This window comes from Lagopus muta, chromosome 29, assembly GCF_023343835.1.
Source record: "Lagopus muta isolate bLagMut1 chromosome 29, bLagMut1 primary, whole genome shotgun sequence".
Taxonomy (NCBI): domain Eukaryota; kingdom Metazoa; phylum Chordata; class Aves; order Galliformes; family Phasianidae; genus Lagopus; species Lagopus muta.
Window position 1 is genome coordinate 463,702 of NC_064461.1, and position 22,079 is coordinate 485,780.

The following is a 22,079-nucleotide window of genomic DNA, read 5'->3' on the forward strand; positions in this document are numbered from 1 at the left end:
AGCAGTCGTGGGCCAAAAGTCCATCATGGAGAATTAAGCAGGGAGGAATTTTTTTATTCACATGATTACTGACATGCAGGAGTTGCTGAGAGATATCACGGAGTCTCCATCCATTCATGGATGCTCTGAGCAGCGGATCTGATAAGCGGTCAGGAAGGGTTCATCTGAACAGCCTGGACAGTGGGGACATGCAACTGTTGGTGTGTGGGGATATGAGCAGAAGCCCTTCTAATCCATTTGATATGATTGCTTTTGATTTCAAACAGAAATGCAGCATTTAATGAAAATGCAAAATGCTGCGAGTTATCAGGGCTCAGAACAACATCCTGTTTGTGGGAACAGCGTAGGCACTTCAATCAAAAAAAAATGCATATTCTTAAGGTGCTATTACTCAGCCCTGAGGTGTTTATCTCAGCTGTCGTGCTATTAATAGTATAATGATAAAACTCTTTGCATGCATAAAGCGATAATGAATATTTTGGAAATGCTTTGACATTCCTTTCTGTGTGGCAACCTCACCTTACCGGTCTCAGTTGTTGGGGTTATTTCCCCCATTCTTTCACAAACAACAGTGAAAAGTTCACATAAACTTATCTGAAAAACCAGAGCCAGGATTCCAGGCTCCCCATAGAGCCCTGTTGAGCTCTGTTAATAGGGCTGGCAGACAGTTTGCATATAATTGTGCTTCACGTTTCTCAGAAAATAGGAAATTCCTGTTTCTGTGCTGCTTTACCTGCAGAGTACCCAAATGCTCAAACTGGAAACTCATTGACACCTCCTCATCTGTTCAATTTTCAGATGTTATCTGCACAAAACCAACCTGGGATTGGGCTTAGCAACCCAATCCTGGACATCCTGCACCAATTAATAACAGTGCTCACTATGGAGCTTGTCTGGACAGGACATCCAGTTCTAGGATTTGAAAGGCTGTGCCAAGTGAAATTAAACACAGAGAAAGCTGCTTAGTAGCTGACCCTATCACTGTGTGCATCAGAGAAGAGCTCATCCTCTCTCAACACTTACATGGTGGGTGAAGGCAGAAATAAGATGAACCCAGCAAGCTCTTCTCTCACTCCCACCACCCTGGCTTGTTGCCACTGCCCATCTGAACACTCAGAGACAGATGCTGAGGTCTGCATGTGGCTTTCTGAATGCCAGTGGAAGGCAAATCATCACTTTCTTCCTGCCCACGCTGTGGCACAGGCAGCCTGTGGTTGGCTTTCACTGCCACAAGGATGCAGCACTGCCTCATGTCACCACCAGGGCCATCAGAGCTACCTCACCTTCAGGGCCACCAGCTCTTTGCAAGGCTCCTGCGCTCTGTGAGCAGATCCAACACAATGACAGTGATGGAACATGGATCTGCTGCCAGAGCAGCTTAGGGAAGAGGGGAAATGATGCTCTCTCACTTGGGATACTGCAGGGGCCATGTAAGCATGAGCAAAGTGGTCAAAGGCACCTGGGGCTCTTCAGCCTTTCTCCAGCTGCTATCTATAAAACAGTTATATTATTGACTCTCACCAATAAAACAATATAAAAAGTCCAGGCACCATTTAATGGAAAGGCCAGCTTTTTTATTTATCAAAGCCCAAACACCTTTGTCAAAAGCAAAAAGCATAGAAACAACTTCCAATTTTTAAAAGGAAGCCTTATTTTGCTGGTCTTTCTCATGGAAACCAAAGGGAAAAATGGGCCCTTTGGTGCTTAAAGCAGCAGAGAGTAGTGAAGTGCTCTGAGCTGTGCAAGTAGCATAAATGCTGGTGGTAGAGCTCCCCCTTGTCAGCTGTGGAGCTCCATCTCCCTATGGGGCTGCATCCTCATGCCTCTGTGATGTGTGCTACATGAAGGAGGAGCCAGGTTTGCATGGAGATGGGACAGGAAAGGGGCTGAGCCAGGGGAGGCCGCCAGGACCTCGCTCAGCTTCTTCTCTTTGCATTTAACTCCCCAGGGTTAAAGTTAATATCATAAAATTGCTCAGGTTGGAAAAGACCTTCAAGATCATCAAGTCCAACCACAACCTAACCATACTACCCTAATTCTAACAACCCACTGCTAAATCACATCCCTAAATGAATGCTCTCTCCCAACAGGGAATAACAATTCCAGTGTGGGAGGACTGCAAGCAGCATTGGTCTCTTTGTATGAGTAAATCTGTCACTTTATTAGAAAAAGGAGGCTATGGAAATCCTGCTTGGTGGGCTGCAGAAGAAGCAGAGGGGCCAGGAGGAGTTTAGCAGGCAGGACACTGCTCAGCATGAAGGCAGCACTGGAAAGACCTACCAGGTTCTGCAGTGCACCTTTAGGTGGTGGCAGAGGGCCACTGTTCCACTGAGTGAACAAACAGGGCGGTGTGCTTTGGGACCTTATGTGTATACACCAGCTAGGCAAAAAACTGATCAAGCAAGGTCACTAATTCCTGCTCTCTAGGAAGATGTCCCCGTGTGGTAACAGCTGGAGCTGCAAGTTGTTTGTCCGACTGATTGCAGATTCATCACCGCAGACGGTTGATGCTGATCATTTTGAAAGCAGGCAGAGCCAGCCTGGAGTCGCAGCATCACAGGGACCTTTGACATCACCCTCCCACCTCTGCTATCCCAGGGGCTGTGCCACAGAACCAAATTCATAATTTGCTCAGCACTGGTGAAATTACAGCAGACAGCTGCTAATGAGCCTCATTGCACTAATGAAGTTTTCCTCTGTCTCACAGCCTGCGCTGCTGCTTTTGCTGTGTCTCTGCCCAACCTTTCTAGTCCTAACAGCACGACTGCTGTCTTTATTTTACAAAGAGGGAAAGCACAACAACAGGGAGCAGTTTTGTCAGGTGGTGTTGAAAAGAGTGGGGAAAAAAAAGACAGGAACACAAGGAAAATGACTGAGACGGCAGACAGCAGGGATCTGGCTGCAACCTGAAATTTAATACAGTGGGCACAACCAGTTAAAATCACTGATGAAGTAACAGTAACAACCTCTTGGAGTGCAAATGCTACAGCAGAGTTGTATCAGCTTAAAGCTCAAATCTGAGCACCTGCTCAGAGCTACTTAGTATCTCATTAACATAAATTCTGTTGCAGGAGTAACTACAGGGGAACCACAGGAGGAAGGCAAGGCACCATACAAGGTTAGCATTGATTACAATAAGGGGAAGACTGGGCAAAGCACTTTCAGGGGTTAGGAACAGGGGAAAACACAGCCTCAGGCCCAGCTACGTGGTTTGCTGTTGTCACAGCAGCTTCAGCCCCTTCACCAGAGACATTTGGAAGCACAGCGGCTCTTCTTGGAGTGGCTCGAACGCTTCACATCCCCCGCATGGTGCCGCGGTGAGCGCTGGATGGCACATGGGTGGAGGCACTTGGACTTGTTGATGTGCTGAGTCGATGAGCTCTTATGCTTGGCTCCCTCCTGCAGCAGCGAGCACTTGGCCAGGCGCTGCTGGGATGAGCTCACCTTCGCCCCACTCCCAGGGGGGCATTTGGGCACCTGCTGTGGGGTGCAGGTGGTGATGCACTCCTGCGTTGGGTACCCCTTGGAGCACTTCTGGTGGGGGAAGGGGCTGATGTACTCCTCCAGGAAGCACTGTGTCACACACTGCTGCGGGGGGCACTCGGTGACCCCCCGAAGTGGCAGGGAATAGCCGCTGGTCATCCCCTGCAGACAGCGGTTCTCTGCACCATACCGCTGTGACAGGCACCTGGAAACCTTCCTTGACCTGCACTCATCCTTGCAGGAGGATGAATACCTGATCCCACATGGTGGGAACTTGAGTTTGCCTGGCTCTGGGCACCGTGGAGCACAGGGTGGGAGGCTCTTGGCCACGCGTTTCTTCTCCAAGTGGCCGTTCTCACAGGACTGCAGAGCTGGAGCAGGGCTGAGCCGCACGCTGGGCTTTCTGCAGGGCAGCAGACGTGTGGTCTCACAGGGCTCCGGACACAGCATGACACACTGCTGCACACAGGGCTGGCAGGGCAGCAGCGTGCTGTGGGTCACGCTGGGCTGTGAGCACACGTAGGTGAAAGGCTGCACGTAGCTCTGCCATCTGGGCATTGGGCTCTTGATGATGCTCAGCGGGTGGCATGTGGTGCTGCATGCATCAGGTTGGGATGTGCAATGCTGGTGGCTTTCGGTGACGTAGCTGGAGCCCGGCAGGTACAGTTGTTTGTACCTCTCCCCATAATAGTGCATGGTCCTGGGAGGTTGTTAAGCCTGGAAGAAGCAGGAAGAAGAGGGACAGTTCACACCCACATTGGCTGTTTCCTGGTGATGCCTGCACCCAGTCCTGCTGGAGGTCACTGGCTGTAGGTGATTCAGAACCCACCTGGGATTACCCAGGGGAGCTGCTCTCAGCTCCCTCCCCTATATCCTGATGAGCCCCAAAACAACCAGAGCCAGGAAAACAAAGCAGCTGCTTTCTGCCCTTCAAAAATGAGCTAAATATTAAACCTCCCCCATCCCCACTGGGACATTCTTTCAAGTTCCTATCCTGCACCTCCCAAGCACTGAGGATGAAAGACAAGCCAGAATTAAAGGTGTGCCCATGCTGCAATCCTCAGGCGTGGCTGCAGCTCAGCAGCACAAAGACAAACCATGGTTAAAAGGGCTGAGGGTGAGGACAGGTTTGTGGAGCACATCTGAGCTGAGCTGCAATCGGTGCCTGGTCCCTTATACCATAGCAGCACCTCTGCAGTCCCTGCTTTGTGCTGTCGTGTGGGCAAGCATCAAGAAAAGTAAGAAGAGAAGAGCAGCAGAAGCATTCTGTTTGGTCAAACCAAGGAAGGAAGGAGGAGCATCAAGGCAGAATCTCTGGCAGATTTCACCCCAGTCCTGCCCAGGTATTGGAAGCAATGGCATATGAAAAGCGCTCAGAAAATGTTCAGGTTTTTATTTTTCTTTGTTTGTTTTCATCTTGAAGTTATTTAGGAATTAAAGTCTGTAATTAAGTGATCATAAAAAAAGTGCATCTTCTGAGCACCCCTCTTTCTATCTATAATTACAGCCCAAAAGCCTGTTGCTGGGTGACTGTTAATAATAACATCACTGCATGTTGCTATCATTATCACTATGATTACAATAATCATTGACTAATACAAACAGCCATTGAAAAACAAGAATCACAATGCTACTACTGCACATAAAATACCAAAGCATCTGGTGATGCTCAGCAAGATAAAAAACTTCTAGAACAGGGGGATTATTCACATCCAGGGAGATGTTTGCATCCCTGGCTGTTCGCCTATGGAGAAATGTAAACACGTTCAGGTTTGTCTGGAGAATCTCTGCTGATTTCATGCTGATCCTGAAGTTGATAGGCTTCTTGCTGTCCTCTGAAAAGCTGCTTTGTTCAGATTCCATGGAATGGCAGAAAAATTCCACCAGATCCTTTAGATCAGCCGCCTTTCCACATGTGGGCTCAGTGCCTGACTCCCAGCAGCAACAAGCCCCTCACGCAGCCCATAGCTTCCTTTGGACCAGACCTAGCAGCAAGCGTAGAGAAGCCCACAAATCCCGTTCCCAATTCCTCAGTCCTTCAGGAGGTGCTTGCCCAACATCCTTCCCTTCAGCACAGAGCTGTTCCTGATGTCAGAGCCACACACATCCCCATAGGATGTATCTCCACGAGCAAAGGACCGCCGCCTGCTGCAGCCACCCAGGGGAACAAAGCAACATTTCAGCAGCTCTGTGAGAAGCCAGACTTACCCACTTCATCAGTGAGAACAACCGGAGAGAAGTGCCTAGGAGAGCCCCGTGATGGCTGAGCTTTTATATAGTGAATAAGTGCCCTGGAGGGTGAGGTGGTTTGGCCCGCGATGCTCTAATTGCTGCCAGTACCAGCCAGGCCACGTGCAGCTTCATGCTGGAGGGAATGGCCGTGCTGTTGTCACCAGGGACCATGGGGACATTGCTGAGTTGGAAGACCCTGTGAGAACATCCTGCTTCTCCCCACACTAAGTAGAGCACCTGGATGGCCAAGGGCAACCCCTGCATGTGCTGTTAGTGGCTCTGATGCTGTGAGTCCCCGTGCGTTGTGCAACAGCTCCTCTGCTTCACTGTGGCAACTCCAGGGCAGTAAAATTGTGCTTTTCTACAGAGAAAAAGATACTGGCTGAGATAAACAGAGGAAAGGGTCTGGGCTGCCCGAGGGACTGTTCATTTCCATGGGAGCTGCATGCATAAGGCCCTTTGGTGCCTTTGAAAACACCATCCAGGAAGGACTCTCGTCAACTTCTTGCAGCCCGTAATTACTGTGGCATGCAGACTTCCTCCACCTGCACAGGAGCTGAGGGTGACTGGGACTAAGAGGCCTTGGGTGAAGGGCATGGCCACTGCTGGAATGACCCACACCAAACAAAAGGCTGTGCTGAGAGAGGATGCCTTCCCAGCACAACAAAGGGCAGAAAAAAAGGGGCAGCATTGGGGCAGCTTGGGAAGGATAGCTGAATCCCTGCAGTCCTAAACACACAAATCCTCTTTCCTGCTCTTTGTTCCCTGTTTATGCTAGTTTTAAACCCAAGAGGAAATTAAGAGCAGCATCCAGTGCTGGCAGGGAATGAGTTTTAACACAACCATGTCTACATAAGCAAAGGCCCTGGCTTATGCCAATTAGACGCCTATCAACTGTGCTCCAGCATGCTGGGAATCTGAGAAAGGCCTTCCCTGCTGGAGCACAAAGAGTTGAAATGTGTCCCCTTGGTGGAGGAGGTGGAAAATTTCTCATCCATAAGAAGGAGAAAATCTCCAGCTGCTGAATCATAGAGTGCCAGGAAACCAAGCTCCAAGAGCAACATTAACCAAAGGGACACGTGCACTCTCCAGGCTTACCTTGTTTTCCACAAATGAAGACAAAAGCACTCATTCCTACCCGTGCTTCCATTAGCTGTGCTTCATCCTGAATTACAACACCCTTCTTACAATTAAATGATCTTCCTTACCATGAAATGTCCCTTCCTAATATTAAATGATCTGACCCAAGGTTTTAGGAACCAAGAGCAGGAATGAAAGAGCAGCTAAGCAGATTAAGAACATTTTTATAAGCTCCATAAATCCAGTTCATACTGTAGAACCAGGTCTGGTAGCCTTCAAGTAATCCTAATACATATTTTAGTGTTTCCAGTAAGGTAACAAAATACTAACCCGATGATAGCATCGTGCTCTGTCATCCAAACGTTCTTAATTAGCATCTGGGAAGTCCTCTAAAATCCTTTCATCTCAGGGAGACGCACAATGTAGCGCAGGGCAGAGTTGCGGGGGCTGTTATTATTCCCAATTAAGCACAGGGGAAATCGAGGCGCACTGCTCTGCAGTCACCCAATGAGTCAGGGCCAGCGCCAGGCTTCAATCTGAGCTCTGTGCTCTCATGGCTACTCCACCCCATGGGATGAGCTCTGCAACTTGGGTGATTTTTGTGGTCATTCCAACTCCTACAGGGAAGTCACAGTGGTGTGAAGTCTCCCCAAAGCCTGCAGTGATGGTCTTCCCATTAAGGAATGCAAAGCACTGGGTTGCAAGATCATCCTTAGCTCCACACAGGAGAGAAGAGCCGTGGTCAGTGCCACTCATGCTCCATCCCCAGTTATCTTCCTTGTGCCCTCTGAGGAGGTGGGATCTCAGCTCTCATCACACCCTGCACCCCACAGGACACAGCCGCTCCGCTCTGACCACAGCCATCCCTCATCCCCCAGCACAGCCCACGATGGCACCCCAAGGTCACCAAGTGGGTCAGAACCAGGCAGGATTCAAGGCAGCGTCCCAGCCTGGGTCACACCCAGCTCCTCTTGCATCACTTGTTTTGGCTCTCCCAAAAGGCATCATCTGCTTGGCGTGAACAGCCTCCGATTCATTCTCTTAATGATAGGGCATGCCATAGGATTTTTGTATTTTGCACAGACACTGTTTGTAATAAAGAAGAACCACCAAAGGGCAAAAAGACAAAATGTTTACTCTGAGGTCAGAGAACTATATTTATTTAGGTATATATATATGTATATCATAAGTATACATATATATAGTTTGTTTTCAATACAATGCAGAGTACACATCTTCAGGCAGCATAAAGAACATGGTTTATCACTTCGGTATCTCAAACATTTATAAAGGAGTAGTGCTACAGCTTTCAGTCTGATTTCCAAGACTTTCATTTGTTTCAGGCTTTGTTTTCCACAATAACCAAAGCAACCAAGTGAATATAAAAAAAAATTTTTCACGTACAAAGTTTCAGCAGAACCAACTTCTCTGACCAGAGATCCTGCCTCGCTCGGGGACTCCGCTGAAGTCAGTGCGGAGTCAGCAGGGATTGCTGGCCACCTCCTGTAATGAAGGCTGTTGGAACAAGATTCAGATACATTTTGCTTAGCAAATTTACATTTGGCTTCCAAATCTGTGAGCAAAAATGACTCTTTTGGAGAATGTGCAGCTCTGGGGAATCCAGGACAGCCTGGGTATCATCTCCTGAGGCCAGGACTGAGCCCAGAGCCCTTGTTGGCCACTCCATTGGTCCTCTTGATGCTGTCATCAGAGGGATTCCTTTGGCATTTCTACTTTTTTTCCCCTATTAAAACTATTCCTTTCATCGAGGTGAGAATTCAGTAACATCCCACTAAACTACTTCTTGCAGCAGACTAAGTAACAAGCCACAGATATCTGGAATGCAGGGAATAATATTTCACCTTGGCCCAAAACAGAACTGAGCTACAGGGAAAGGACTGGAAAACAGAGATAAAGCAGAATTTAACTATAGAAATAAGTTGTCAGGTGATACAAGAAGATAAATAACTTTGCCCCAAAGCCATACCTCACTGGTTTTCCATGGACTCTCCTTTTCCCTGCTCCTCTTTACCAGGGCCATTTGGATGCAGAGCAGTATTTCTTAGAATGGCTTGAAATTTTTACTCCACCTGACTGATAAGGCTGCTGTGGGACACATTGAGTCACACTTTGCTGTGGGACACCCTTGGTGACACACTGCTGTGGGACGCACTTGGTAACACCCTGCTGCTGTTGCGGGACACCCTTGGTGGCACATTGCTGTGGGACACACTTGGTGGCACACTGGTGCTGTTGTGGGATGCCCTTGGTAGCACACTGGTGCTGTTGTGGGATGCCCTTGGTAGCACACTGATGCTGTTGTGGGATGCCCTTGGTGGCACACTGGTGCTGCTGTGGGATTCCTTTGGTGGCACACTGGTGCTGCTGCTGTGGGATGCACTTGGTAGCACAGTGGCACTGCTGGGGGATCCCTTTGGTGGCACACTGCTGTGGGACGCACTTGGTAACACCCTGCTGCTGTTGCGGGACACCCTTGGTGGCACATTGCTGTGGGACACACTTGGTAGCACACTGGTGCTGCTGTGAGATGCCTTTGGTAGCACACTGGTGCTGTTGTGGGATGCCCTTGGTGGCACACTGCTGTGGGACACACTTGGTGGCACACTGCTGCTGCTGTGGGATCCCTTTGGTGACACACTGGTGCTGCTGTGGAACACCCTTGGTGGCACACTGGTGCTGCTGTGGGACGACCTTGGTGGCACACTGGTGCTGCTGTGGAACACCCTTGGTGGCACACTGCTGTGGGACACACTTGGTGACACACTGGTGCTGCTGTGGGACGACCTTGGTGGCACACTGGTGCTGCTGTGGGACACAGATGCTTGCGCTGTTGGTCTCACATGGCTGAGGCACACATGTGGTCACACACCTGGTTGCACACTGTTGCTGTGGGATGCACTTGGTGGCACACTGCTGCGGGGCACAAGCGGTCACATAACGCTGCGAGATACACCTGGTGGCACGCTGCTGTGGCACACACGTGGTCACACATCTGGTTGCACACTGCTGGTGTGGGGTGTATGTGGTCACGCAGTGCTGCGGGATGCACACGGTCGCACTGTGCTGCTGGTGGATTCCCTTGGTCAGGAACGGCTGCTGCGGCATGCATGTGGTCACACACCGGGTTGAATGCTGTTGCTGCGGGATGCACTTGGTTGCACATTGTTGCTGTGGGATGAATTTGGTTGCACACTGCTGCTGGGGCACACACTTGGTCACACATGCCTCTTGCGACGTGCACTGGGTGGCACATGACTGCTGTGGCACACAGGTTGTCACACACCTGGTGGGTGGGATGTGCTGGGTCACACGCTGTTGCTGTTGAATGCACTTGGTTGCATACTGCTGCCGTGGTATGCACTGGGTCACACACTGCTGCGGGGAGAAGCTGGATGACAGAAACCGCTGCCGAGGAGTGCAGGGGGTCACATACTGTGGGGTGCACACTGCTGACTGCCATCTGTGCATCAGAGGGTGTGTTTGGGGGCACTTAATGGAGATGTGCTCTTGGTGGAGAGGAGAAAAGCACTGCTGTTGGTAGCACAACATCTTAGTGAGGTTTTGGCAGGGCTGGAATGAGAGGTGAGAGAGCAGAGCTCTTAGAGAGGCACCCAGTGGGTGCTGGAGGTGCATCCATCCATGCTGGAGTCCAAGAGCTGCACCCAACCTGTAACTTATAACTCAAAAACATGGCAGTAAGGGGACATCTAACAGTAGGGACATTCAGAGATACACAGCATGAAATATCACCCTGGACGTCATCTCACTCTACATCACTTAGACCTGCAAGAAGGAAGAACTGATCTTTGAGGTCAGAGGAGAAATTCCTCATCTGAGCTGCCTTCCAACCACACAGCCCAGGTTTTGCCCTCTGGTTTTGTTGGGGACCACCTGTGACCTCTTGCTGACATGCTGAAAAAAAGCCACAACCCAGATGCATCTCAGATCCTCCGACCCCATTTGCCACAGCAGGAGACAAGCAGCACCCAAGGCAACACTGCCTGCTGACCCTAAAGCACCACAAACACACAGAAGCTCACAGCCTGGTTTCAGCATTACCAAGTTCATTCTCATTAGGAAGCCAAAGCCAATTAAGGGGCAGCAATACCACAGCCAAACACAGCCTGCTTACAGCTCTTCTAGCACCGTGATCCCTGATACTCCAAAGCAGCTCTGCATGTTGTCAGACACCCACAAAAGCAAACTACAGCAACAGCACCCCAATTACTGCTAACAGCTGTTCCTCAGATTGCTCACAAGTGGCCCTTGGGGTCGGATACCCAGCTGGAGACACAGCAAGAGCACATTCCTACACTAACACAGCAATTCACACTCACTAGCATTAAAAACCTTACCCACAAAGCATTTCATATGTAAAAAGGCAGCAAGAAATCTGCATTTCCACAGCTGCAGAGGCTCAGCACAAAGCAGACTTACCCAGCTCCCCGATGAGAACGGTGTTGTGATGTGACCAGTGAGCTCTAATGGCAGCTGACCTTTTATATAGATGCTAAGTGTGCCCCGAAGGCATGAGGAACCCACGACACAGCCTAATAGCTCCGTGTAAAAGCTGCCCTGTGTGCAATGCTCACAGTGACTAGCATCGACTCGCTCATCCTCACGGATGAGTAGTTGGATGTTCGCTCCCCGTAGTAAGTGTAATTACCTCCTGTCTAATCCTCCCTGGCATGGTAAGATTGAATGGTATTTGGAGAGGCAGTGGTGGACCCACCTGCAGAGATCTGGCAAGGGAGGAGTGTAGACACCATCAAGCAGTGGTGGCTTTCCAAAGCCCTTCTCCCAGCCCCAGAAACCGCCTGGTGGACCCCAGAGGTGGGGCTGTCCCAACACACGGCCTCTTTTTGCACACAAATGGCTCTGGGAACCTCACTGAGTCCTCCGCATCCTTCTCTACCCATAATCATTGGTTAGGCCAGCACCTCCCATCCCCACTATAACGTCCAGCTGTGTGTGCAGCTGGACACAGACACTGGCTCCTCCAGGGAAAACCAAAAGCTCCCACTGGAATCCACATCACCCCCCTGGGTGGGTGATCCAGAGCCACCTGCATCCTCAGCTCATGTAGCTCTGGAGCGTGGCTGCCAATCCCAATAATCCCATGATCCCAATGCAATCAGCATCATCAGAGTAGTGGGAAAACACCATTCAGTGACTCTCATATGAGCGGAAAAGATGATCTACAGTCACATCTGATTGCAGCCATTGCGTAACTCAGCTGTCACCAGCAGCACCAGGAGCAGATAAACTTCCTCAGGTCTTGTGGTGCCTTTGAGTGAGTCAACATCTTATCACATGCAGTGCCCAGATCAGAAAATGGGGATATTAATTTTCTGAAGTCACTGAAGATCCAATCAATGCTTTCATGTGCATTTTGGCTCATTAAACATTCCATAAAGAGACACGTTCTCCCCACTGACTCCATGTAAAGATGTGGGGATTGAATCAGAACAGTGCTGAGCCACAGCAGCATTGAGCACTGGGGGAGATGGAGCTCACCCCAAGGAGGGCAGCTCCTGAACATGCTCATTAGAACCTCAGTTTGTTGTGAGCTACAGAAATAGCCCTCCCACGTGATTATTGAGGCCAGGAACGAGGTCCATAAAAAAGCTTCATAATGCAACTGAATATGAAAGCCTAGCAACTCTTTTGTGCAGCAATGAAAGTGGTTCTCAAGGTTTATTCATGGGTGAAAAATTGGATTTCACTAGGCAGGAATTGCAGGGAATGAAATGCTCCCTTTACCATAGGCATCTCCAGCACTGAGTGTGCTCATCATTGGCTGAACCACAAGCAGTGTGGCTTTGTTGTGGCTTCCCTCCCATGGAAACCCATTCTTTGATCCAAAGCCATAACTCCTCACTGCTTTTCAGCTCCAAAGCTTGCAGGTCTGATCCTCCCTGTTACTGAGGTGAGCAATTCACATTTGTGTTAGTTTTACTCTAGTCTGGATGCAGGCACTGCCCCAACCTTTAAACAAATCCTTGTTTCATTCAGTACTTGGATGCAACCCATACATACCTGCCTAACTCACTGAAAGCCATAGCAAATTTAATTAGCAGATCCCAATGACAACTTGTCTTTTTATGTCCATACCCCATTATATGTACATGAATATGCATCCAAATCCACTTTCTCAGCACACTCCAAAGCTGCAGACTCAAAGAAGGAAAAACCACTGAGGATCCACTTTAATTTTGGCAGCAGGGCAACTTGGGAGACTTTCACTGCATGGCATTTGAATGAGTATTTCACTCTCACACGATGACATCTGTCAAAAATGTGTGCTTCTGTTGTCACCTGCTCACATCCCAATAGAATCCAGCTCCTCCCAGCAGTGGTTGTCACCTATGGGAATTTTCTGGGCTCTTTTCAATGTACCTGGCTGATCTGGCAGCATGAGCAACAGCTTGAGATAGAAGTGGAAAATTAAGTTAGAATAGAGCCAAGGTATCTTCCCATGGAGAGAGAAGATGAAAAAACTCCTGGAGGAGATGCCAGGGGAGATGCTGGGAAACCACTGCCTTCTCTTTAATAAGCCAGGAATGCAAAGCAGCACCGTCACACAGTGGCATTTTGGGAGCATGAGCTAATGCCCCAGGAATGCACAGCTCCTGGCCAGCTCCAGATATAGAAGTGTGGTTGGAAGAGCAAGCAGGCGAGAAAAGAAGATGGAGGAAACAAAGTAAATAGGCCAGATGTGATCCAAGACACCAGGCTGAAATCTCAGGCAGCATAGAATTAGCCTCGCTCCATTAAATTTAACAAGAAAACAGTGATTAACAAGACAGAGTTGTAAAGCAGGAGGGAGCTACAACAGTAAAATAGTGCTTAACATTGTTCATAAGGGGCTACAGCAGAGGCAAATGAGAGGGCCTTTCCTTGAAGAAAGGATTTGGAGGAGTACCATCACGGACAAGTTCTGCTCAACACCTCACAAGCTTAAGGAGAACTCTCGGGTGCCAACCACTGGTTACAGTCACTGCACAGGTCTGGGTTGGCCACATCCTCCAGCACTGCCAAAGCCACGTCCTCAGAGCCCTACAAGCCACTAGAGCGCAGCATATGCACATATAAACCGCCTCCTGAAGCAGCTTTGCACGACAACAGCAGCACGGAATGTGTTTCCCAATGCTCTCTGCTCTCCAAGAAAAGAATCTGCCTGACCTGGCAGCCTGTGAGCTCAGCCCAAATTGCTGCCTTTGCATCAGAGCACTGTAACGTCTGAATGCTCCTCAAAGCAGTGCAGGTATTGAACCAAAGCCATCAATGCATCCTGCAGCCCACCTGAAGACTTATATCTCCATTCCAGCTGCTTACATGCATGTGTGTTTCTGGGCATTGAAAACAACTTGAAACAGATGCCAGGCTGCAAGCAAGGAGCTTCACAATGAGGGGAAGGTGAAGAATAGGGAAAAAGAAGAGAATAAGCAGACATGGCATATTTTTATTGTATCAGACTTGTAATTAGATAGCAGCGTACAAGCTGCAGATAATAAAACACTGTATTATTAGCCTAGCAAGCTGTAAAATTACAGTATAGATGTTTCAATGATTTAACAGTGCTGAAGGCAACATACAAACCTCCTCATCATCATGCATTAAAAGAAAAAAAAAAATCTTCTCTTAGAATCCTTACTGTATTTTAAAAGCTTCTTATTACTTAATGAACTCTTGCTGTTTTGCAATTAGCAGCCCCAGTGCACCTCTTTGTTCTGGCTGCCACCAGGCTCCATGAGGTCAACCTCTGCAGAAAGTTTGACTGCATGATTGCAATAGCTCTGGTGACTTGAAGTTTCAACACTGCCCCTAGCACCACATCCATTAGATACACCAACTAGGCTTCCAGTGCAAGAGAAGCTGGGATGCTGCTGCTACCAGCACCTGATTGCATCCAAAACATGATTGCCACTTCAGTGTTGGCTTGCAGCGCCTAACTGCAAACTTTGCTGCTTTGGGATTTGCCCCTTCCTCCCCTCCTTGGGTTTGGGAGGATTTCTATCAGCCAGGGTTCATTATTAATTCAGATGCTCTCCACATACTAAACTTAAATGTTTCCCTTTTCCATAGCAATTCAACTAGCAGCATGGCTTTAAGATTAACACATTTGTATAATCTCTGGGCCTGATCCTTTTCCTGTAATCTCTTTGTACAGTGGTATGATGCCATCAAAGTCATGAGATTGGCACAGGTATGACTCAGATTATCTCCATTAATCTGTAGCATTAAACAGATGCAGAAACAGCTGGAGAAGAATTGGTCTTTCCATAAGAGCCTGCAGCTCCTGCTATTCAATCTCAATTAATTCCATTTGCAATAGGAAGAGTCCGAAATTGCCACTGCTGAACTATAAGTCCACAGTAAGTCATATTTTGCACAGCCTTCCCAACAATATTTAACAGATTCACCAGAATACAACTCACCCCACCCATCAGTGAAGCAATGAATCAATGCAAAGGTAGGGGAAGGGCCTGGAGTGTCAGAAAAGTCCTTATAACCCCAGGAGCTCAGTTTCCCAGGAAGGCTCTAGAGCACAGGTGCTTCCTTTTGGCTTTTGGGAGTGAATGCTCCCCTTTTTCCAGCATTTTGTATTTTAGCAGCTGAAGCCTGTTGTCTGCACCTGAAGCCTAGGAGCTCCTTGTTGTTCTGGCACTTTTCAAATGCTTTCATCTGAAGCCCTGTAGCTTCAGTCTTGCCAGAAATAACAACAAATGCAGTTCAGGCTGCAAAGGCAGTACCTGAACATCAGGGATATTCAAAATCTTTTCGGAAGCATAAAGCAACCTTAATCTGAAGGCGAGCAATGCTCCCCATTGCAGCAGGCACCTGCCTGTGTGCAGATGCCATTTCACCATCTCATCCCCTCCCCAGAAGCCCAGGAATCTGTATTTGCACCCCAACTGCTCCCTGTTCCCCACCAACAGCACTGCAAAGCTGAGCACAAACTCAGGGTGACCCCTGGAGCTGTTCTGCTTTGCAATTTGCAAATCCTCCTGCCTGGGCCAGAAAGGGCTGGTGGCAGGCTTAGCTCCAACAAGTCCGCTCCTGAGCACCAGCGCATGAATGAAGCAATTGAGAATTAGTCTCTTTGATATGCTGACTGCCTGGAAAGTGTTTCTGTTGTGCTCAATGGGTTTTCAATGAGGCACTGTGTTGTACTTGAGAAGCAGAGCAATTCTGCACCAGCAGTTAGGAATACATTTAGGCTGGGGATTAGGCATCCAAGAGGCAGTGCAGGGGGCCCTGGAGTTGGCTGTCATCTCAGAGAACTGGAAGTAAAATGTATAAAAACCTTGAAAATGAAGGTTGGTGGATTTACAGAAGAGCTTTTTGAGCTCTGAATGTGGAATCACAGACAATTCAGTGCTTCGGCCTTGTTTGTCTCTTGAGAGCTGTTAAAGTAATCGTGGGGAACTTGGGTGCTGTGTTACAGCAAAAAACTGAGAGAAGTCTCTCAAGGAATAACAGGCAGAGGAAAAAAAGTCAAGTGCAGACTGCTTGGCCATCATTGTGGGACTGGGGAAGATTGAGTCTGCAGATGGTTCAGTTACTGGGATGGCAGCAGACAGACCGATACTAGGAAACTCAGTAACTGGTAATTAAGTCTTTTGTCTCATGAGATGAGCTAATCGAGGTGTCCACCCTGAAGTGATGACAGGCACAATAATAAAGAACAAGATGGGGAGTTAACGAAACAGTGTCTAATTAAGCCATCGGGGTGAGCCCTGTGTTGGGAGATCCAGTTGGGCAGCTCATGAATCATACCAAGACGTGAAATCCAGGAGAGCAACAGCTACTGCAGATCGTTTTCTCTGTGCACAAAGGTTCCAAGCCCTGCATAGATAGAAATCAATGAGCACCCTTGTGGATGTGAGGGGAGGGTCACATTTCACCTGCTAAGCTGAGGTGCTCTGCAGTGCTCTGTGCTTCCAAGAAAGCTCCTCCTTTCTTTCAGAGTGAAGTAGTATAGCAGCAAGGATCACTGAGGTACTGAGACACCTCCATGGTGCATCAGGCTGTTACAGACCTCCATTTGGAGCTGCTAGTGTAATTGCTGTGCACACCTCCAGGTATCTTAGACTCTGGGGACCTGAGTAATTAATGATGTGATTAGCGCTTGTAAAGCCATTGGGGGACCTCCACGAGCTGAGTGGAACCCACAGTGGCAGTTTCTGTCTAGGAAGAAGGGTAGGCTCAGGACACTTCTTTCAGTTGTGGTGTTGCACTGCCTGGAATTAGTGGGGTGGAGCTGGGGTCAGCAGGAGCAAAGCCAGGGCTCCGCCAGGCGGGAGCTGAGCCCACATTGGCTGCCAGGCCACTTTCCTTGATGCACGTTTCTCCCGTAGTTCCCCAGAGGTTTGAGCAAGGCAGGTTTCACTGCATATGGCATTTGCCTCTAAAAATAGCCTTTGTGCAATTCGCATGGAAGGGGAAAGCAATTATCCTGCTACGGTGTGAAAAACATTCACTCCCTATCCACAGGCTGAGTTCAGAGCCTCTCCAGTGATAATTGCCATCATTTTTCTGCTGAGGTTGCAGCTGTGGATGTGAAATGACCTCCTGGAGCCTTTGCAGAGCTGGATCCAAACCAGGGCGGAAGGTCAGGACAGCCTTGCCTGGTCTGCAGACACGGCGCAGGTCGTCTCCCCTCCAGCTATGGAAAGTGATTTTCTTTACTCACGGAGTGTTGCAAGCTGAGTCTGGAAAATTGGCACCCAAATTGGTTGTATATTCCCGAAAGCTGACTGCTTGCTTAAATGAAAGCAGTGTCTCAACACAGGGCCGTGGTGGTTGCACCTGTAGCTGCCTTTGCCTCAGTGCTGGACACAGGTGCTACGTGCCCTATTTCTCTCTCCTCGATGGCTGTAACAAAGGTTACTGAAGCTCTGGCCTGAATCTGCACGTTTGCTTTTCTCCATTGCAATATTTGACCTAATGAAATGTGCTGTCTCAGTCTGAACACAGCTGCTCTGTTCTCTCCAGGCTAATGGATACATTATAAAATTCAGGGTTTAGGGGCTTATTCCCCCCTTGCTGTATTCCTATAGCCCCGCTTTGAAGGGCTATAGGAACCTCAGCCAAAGGGTTTTGGTAACCACGAAGCCTGATCCTACCTAGAAAGCAGACAGACAGATTATCTGTGTCTGGAAAGCATTCTGCCTCCTGCCTTCAGTGGGGCCATGGTTACAATTTGTGCCAGCAGAGCATGGGTGAGGCTTCAGATGCAGGTAGATCACAGGCTGGGACCATCCCTTGCTGGTGACCACAACTCAGCAGGTTCCAGAGCCAGCCAGGCACCAGCTCAGCCCCACCTGCAATGAGGCAAGAAAGGAAGTTGCATGGGTGAAGTGACGCTATGGCAGAAGACAACGCGTGGTCTAAACTTCAGGTGTTCTGTGCTTCAGTTGCTAAATGATTATCAGCAGAGGAAGTTACACCACAGCTGGAGCCAGCGAGTTCACACCGGGAGCCCCAGCAGTGTTGGGTACCAGCTCAGCCTGTTGTAATGATTGCATCTGCAGTGTGTGCTGTGATAAGGTACTCTGGTAAAACCATGGAGAGGAGACAAAGATAGACCTGAGACAACCAAATGTGATGAAATTCACCTCTGTGTGGGACGTGTCACCGTGTGGGATCAAATTGCCCCTACCCTGAATGGTGAGGACGATGTGATTGTATTCTAACAGCACTGTGAGATCTGAGGGTAATCATCAGCGAGCTATTTTCACTTCATGTACTTCGAACATGGAATAACTCTCTGAGAATACACTGCATGCACTACAAACTCCCTTCATCTCACTGTTATATTGAAACATTCTTCTCAAATTCCATCCCAGCATCCAAACCAGTGTGATGTCCCAGTTCCATCCTATTGTGATAAATCTCATATGCTCTTAAAAGTCCCTTTACTCCTCATATGGTGGATGAAGATATACTCAGGTCCCACTTCTGTCATGTTTGCTAGCTGGGAACCACACCATGGATGACAACATGCATTCGAAATAATCTGCTCTGAAATGAGGGAAGAATGAAAGCTATGAAGATCTTAATGGGAAAAAAATAAACCCATCCATCATGAGCAGATAGAATGACTAGGAAATCGCTTTAGAGAATTCATTGACGAAAAAGAGGTGGCAGATGTCGAGAATAGGAACAGTCCCCAGGTCTTAAGCCACAAATGCATCCTAAGAAATGGGGGCAAGACCATTAGCTGGCATGGAAGACCTCGGTGGGTCTGTGGTGACAGTGTTAACCAAAGGCAATGACCTTTATTCGCAGAGAAAGTTTTGCGTTGGCTCTGATCAACCAGAAAAGGGATCAAAATGCTTTCTGCACAAAAAAAATAGCTGTCTCTTCACACTGCCTACGTGTAAAACAAGTCTGTGGAGGAAACACACAACGGCAGTTGTGAAAGAGTGAGCTCATTACCTGGAGGACTCATCCCCAGAAGGCAGGGCTTTGAAACCATATAAAAGTTCCCAAATCTCCACACTGCTCCATCCACTCAACTTTGCACTTCTCCCTGTTGACTGGTTGGGTAAGTCACTGAATACTGATCCTTCTTGTGATGCTTATGATTTAATGCTAGCTAGAATCTCACAGAGGTTTCATTTAGGCAGGCTCTTTAAAGACGTGCTTTATTTGGTAACTTTGAGCATGCAAAAGATTCCTACAGAGGAGAGAAACTGTGGGCGTTGGGGTTGGACCAGCAGTCTGGGAATGGCTCTGCAAGGCAAGTTCAGATAGTTTGTAAATTTGGGGATAGTTAAGTGCCAAATTAGATCCTTTCTGAAGAAATTAGATAAAATTATGTTGGTTTAAGTGTAACTGATTCTGCCTTCAGGGAAAGGGAAGGTTTAAACGGCCTACTGAAGGTCCTTCCAAATCCATTTTCTATGATACTGTTATTTATAATATGATAGCTTTTAAAACTTTAGTATCATGGGGTAATTATTTATTCAAAAGACAGACCTGTGAGTATGAGGGGCTGATAGAGCAGAAGGGAGAAAATACTCCTCCTGTGCTCTGTCATCCATGGCTTAAGATGCCATCAGGAAAGGAAACAGTAAGAGCATCAGATAATGATCTGGATGATCTGGGAGGATGGGAAAGAGAGCAATGATTTGCTCTGAAGATGTGCTGAGCAGGGAAGGTGCCATGGGAAGGGAGAACACTTGCACACACACTTGATCAGCATTGACTCCAGTCCTTTTTGGTGGGACTTTAAAACAACTCTTCCAATTCATGCTTCCATGATTTTAACCTTTTCTTTGTGTCCTTTAGAAAAAGAGCAGCATGGGATTTGCCAGAGCCACAGCACCAGGCAGCCAAGCCTGATCCTGCTTCGGCAGTGCACCAAAGAGAGGGAGTTTCATAAATCTTTAGGAGAACCCATTTGGCACATTGCACATCCTGGGAGAAGAAATCCCTTTTGATTATCCTGATTCATGTGAACTACATGCATTATGAGTGATGCTAGTGATGATAGTCCAGAAATGTAGGGCAGCATCACCACTGCTAATTCTTTCCATGGCAGCTGAAAGGACTGTGACACTGCAGCCTTGGTCCATTACATCACCATGAAGTGAGGGATAGCACTGAGGTGAAGCTGACCCATGACATGGGCACTTCTAAGGCTCCCAGTGCTACACAAAGATGTTACTTATGGGGGAGGTCCACCCTGAGGCCTTAATTCCAAGAAAAATCTGGAAACCACTTTAAAAAGGGGCAAACAAAACAGATGATTTCATTTCTGTCAGTGTGGGGTGTTCCGTTGGACCCAGATTCATGTTTTCTACTTTCTGATGCACAGGTGTTTTTTGTTTTTTTTTTTAATTCTTGTCTTTAGCTGTCCGTTTTATTACGATTATTTTGACTTTCTGAAACCGCTATCAATCCAGCAGATCTGTTATTTGCCAGCTCCTCTCGTCAGTCCCCCAGGAAAGAAATGAAAGGGAGTTAACACGTTGGGAAGAGCAAAGCAACGGGTGGAAGAGCTCTGAAGTGTAAATCAGCTCCGATTTCAAAGGAGTGATTCTACCTCTGCTAGACCTGTCCCACACTGCAGAGCAGAGCAGAGGAACAAGATAAGGCAGAGTCAGAGACAGGATGAAAAAGAAAGAGCAAATCATAATTCCTCCTGAGCCAACCTGCCTTGGGTAACCAAGGGCAAGCTAAGAGAAAGTTAGTCTTGCAGATGATGAATGTTTCTCATAATTGTTTCACTCTTATCCCAATGCTGTTCGATCAGCAGACACAATAACACTCTGACGTTTCTTTCAGATAATCTTGTTTCCTGCAAAGATGTCTTTGAATCAGATGCAATGCAAGCAGGAAATCACTCTCCCATCTGGCCTGGGCAAAACGGTTTCAAAGGAAAATCAAGAGCCAGAGCCCTGCATTGAGCCTGTCCCATGCCCTCAGCAGCACCAGTCTGAAGCCCAAGTCACAGAAGTGTCTGCAGTCGTAGTGGTGCAGTATCCAGAAGAAACAGAGCCATTGCCAGCACCATCAGTGGAACCAGGCAAGGGAGAAGCACCAGCAGTCGTGATACCTGAGTGCCCACCCCAAGAGCAGCAGCAGCAGCAGCAAAGCAAGCTACCAGCAAATTTCCCTCCAGTATCACAGCCTGAACCTGTTGCATGCTCCCAAGAGAAGTCAGCATGCAAAGAGCTGCCAGAGCCAGTACTTGCTGTCTGCCCGGAAGCTGTCCCCCAGCAGAAGCAGGAGTGCAAGGAGATCCCTGTGCAAGACCCTGTTGCCTCTCCTGAACCTGCAAAGTGTCCTCAGGAGAAGCAGGAGCACGAGGAAGTCCCTGTGCCAGTTCCTGTCCAAAACCCCGAGCCTGTACCCTGTCCCCAGGAGAAGCAGGAAAGCAAGGAGGTCCCTGTGCCAGAACCTGTTCAAGAGCCTGAACCTGCACCGTGTCCCCAACAGAAGCAGGAGTGCAAAGAGATCCCAGTGGTGGTCCCTGTCCAAAACCCTGAGCCTGCACCCTGCCCCCAGGAGAAGCAGGAATGCAAAGAGGTCCCAGTGGTGGTCCCTGTTCAAAATGCTGACCCTGAACAATGTCCCCAGGAGAAGCAGGAGTGCAAGGAGGTCCCTGTGCCAATCCCTGCACCCGGCCCAGAGCCAGAGCAGAGCTCCCTTCCTGAGAAGCATCCTCCCCTTGAGCAGCAGCAGGTAAAACAGCCCAGCCCGTGGCCACTGACACAGAAATAACTTGCAGCTGGCAAGGGAAGCCC

The 22,079-nt window shown here is 48.5% G+C and overlaps 3 protein-coding genes across 4 annotated transcripts; 1 reads left to right on the forward strand and 2 right to left on the reverse strand.

Annotated features, from left to right (window-relative positions):
- Nucleotides 1–3,240: 3,240 nt before the first annotated feature.
- On the reverse strand, nt 3,241–4,179 carry LOC125685933 (uncharacterized). Its single transcript, XM_048929425.1, has one exon. It carries the CDS (start codon nt 4,177–4,179, stop codon nt 3,241–3,243), a length of 939 nt encoding a protein of 312 aa, XP_048785382.1.
- A 4,632-nt stretch (nt 4,180–8,811) lies between these two features.
- LOC125685816 (keratin-associated protein 10-4-like) lies at nt 8,812–15,345 on the reverse strand. Of its 2 annotated transcripts, none has more exons than XM_048929246.1 (2): nt 15,258–15,345; nt 8,812–10,386 (listed from the first exon to the last, which is right to left on the reverse strand). In XM_048929246.1, exons 1-2 carry the CDS (start codon nt 15,264–15,266, stop codon nt 8,824–8,826), a joined length of 1,572 nt encoding a protein of 523 aa, XP_048785203.1. In that variant the 5' UTR covers nt 15,267–15,345; the 3' UTR covers nt 8,812–8,823. The 2 variants fall into 2 exon arrangements, with proteins under 2 accessions (XP_048785203.1, XP_048785204.1); XM_048929247.1 differs by lacking the exon at nt 15,258–15,345 and adding an exon at nt 11,254–11,277.
- A 5,793-nt stretch (nt 15,346–21,138) lies between these two features.
- Nucleotides 21,139–22,056, forward strand: LOC125685935 (protein TsetseEP-like). The gene has a single exon (XM_048929427.1). It carries the CDS (start codon nt 21,139–21,141, stop codon nt 22,054–22,056), a length of 918 nt encoding a protein of 305 aa, XP_048785384.1.
- Nucleotides 22,057–22,079: the final 23 nt, after the last annotated feature.

Bases quoted from the DNA above. Each gene is read 5' to 3' on its own strand.
- LOC125685933 (XM_048929425.1), bottom strand. From the start codon at position 4,179: ATGCACTATTATGGGGAGAGGTACAAACAACTGTACCTGCCGGGCTCC.
- LOC125685935 (XM_048929427.1), top strand. From the start codon at position 21,139: ATGTCTTTGAATCAGATGCAATGCAAGCAGGAAATCACTCTCCCATCT.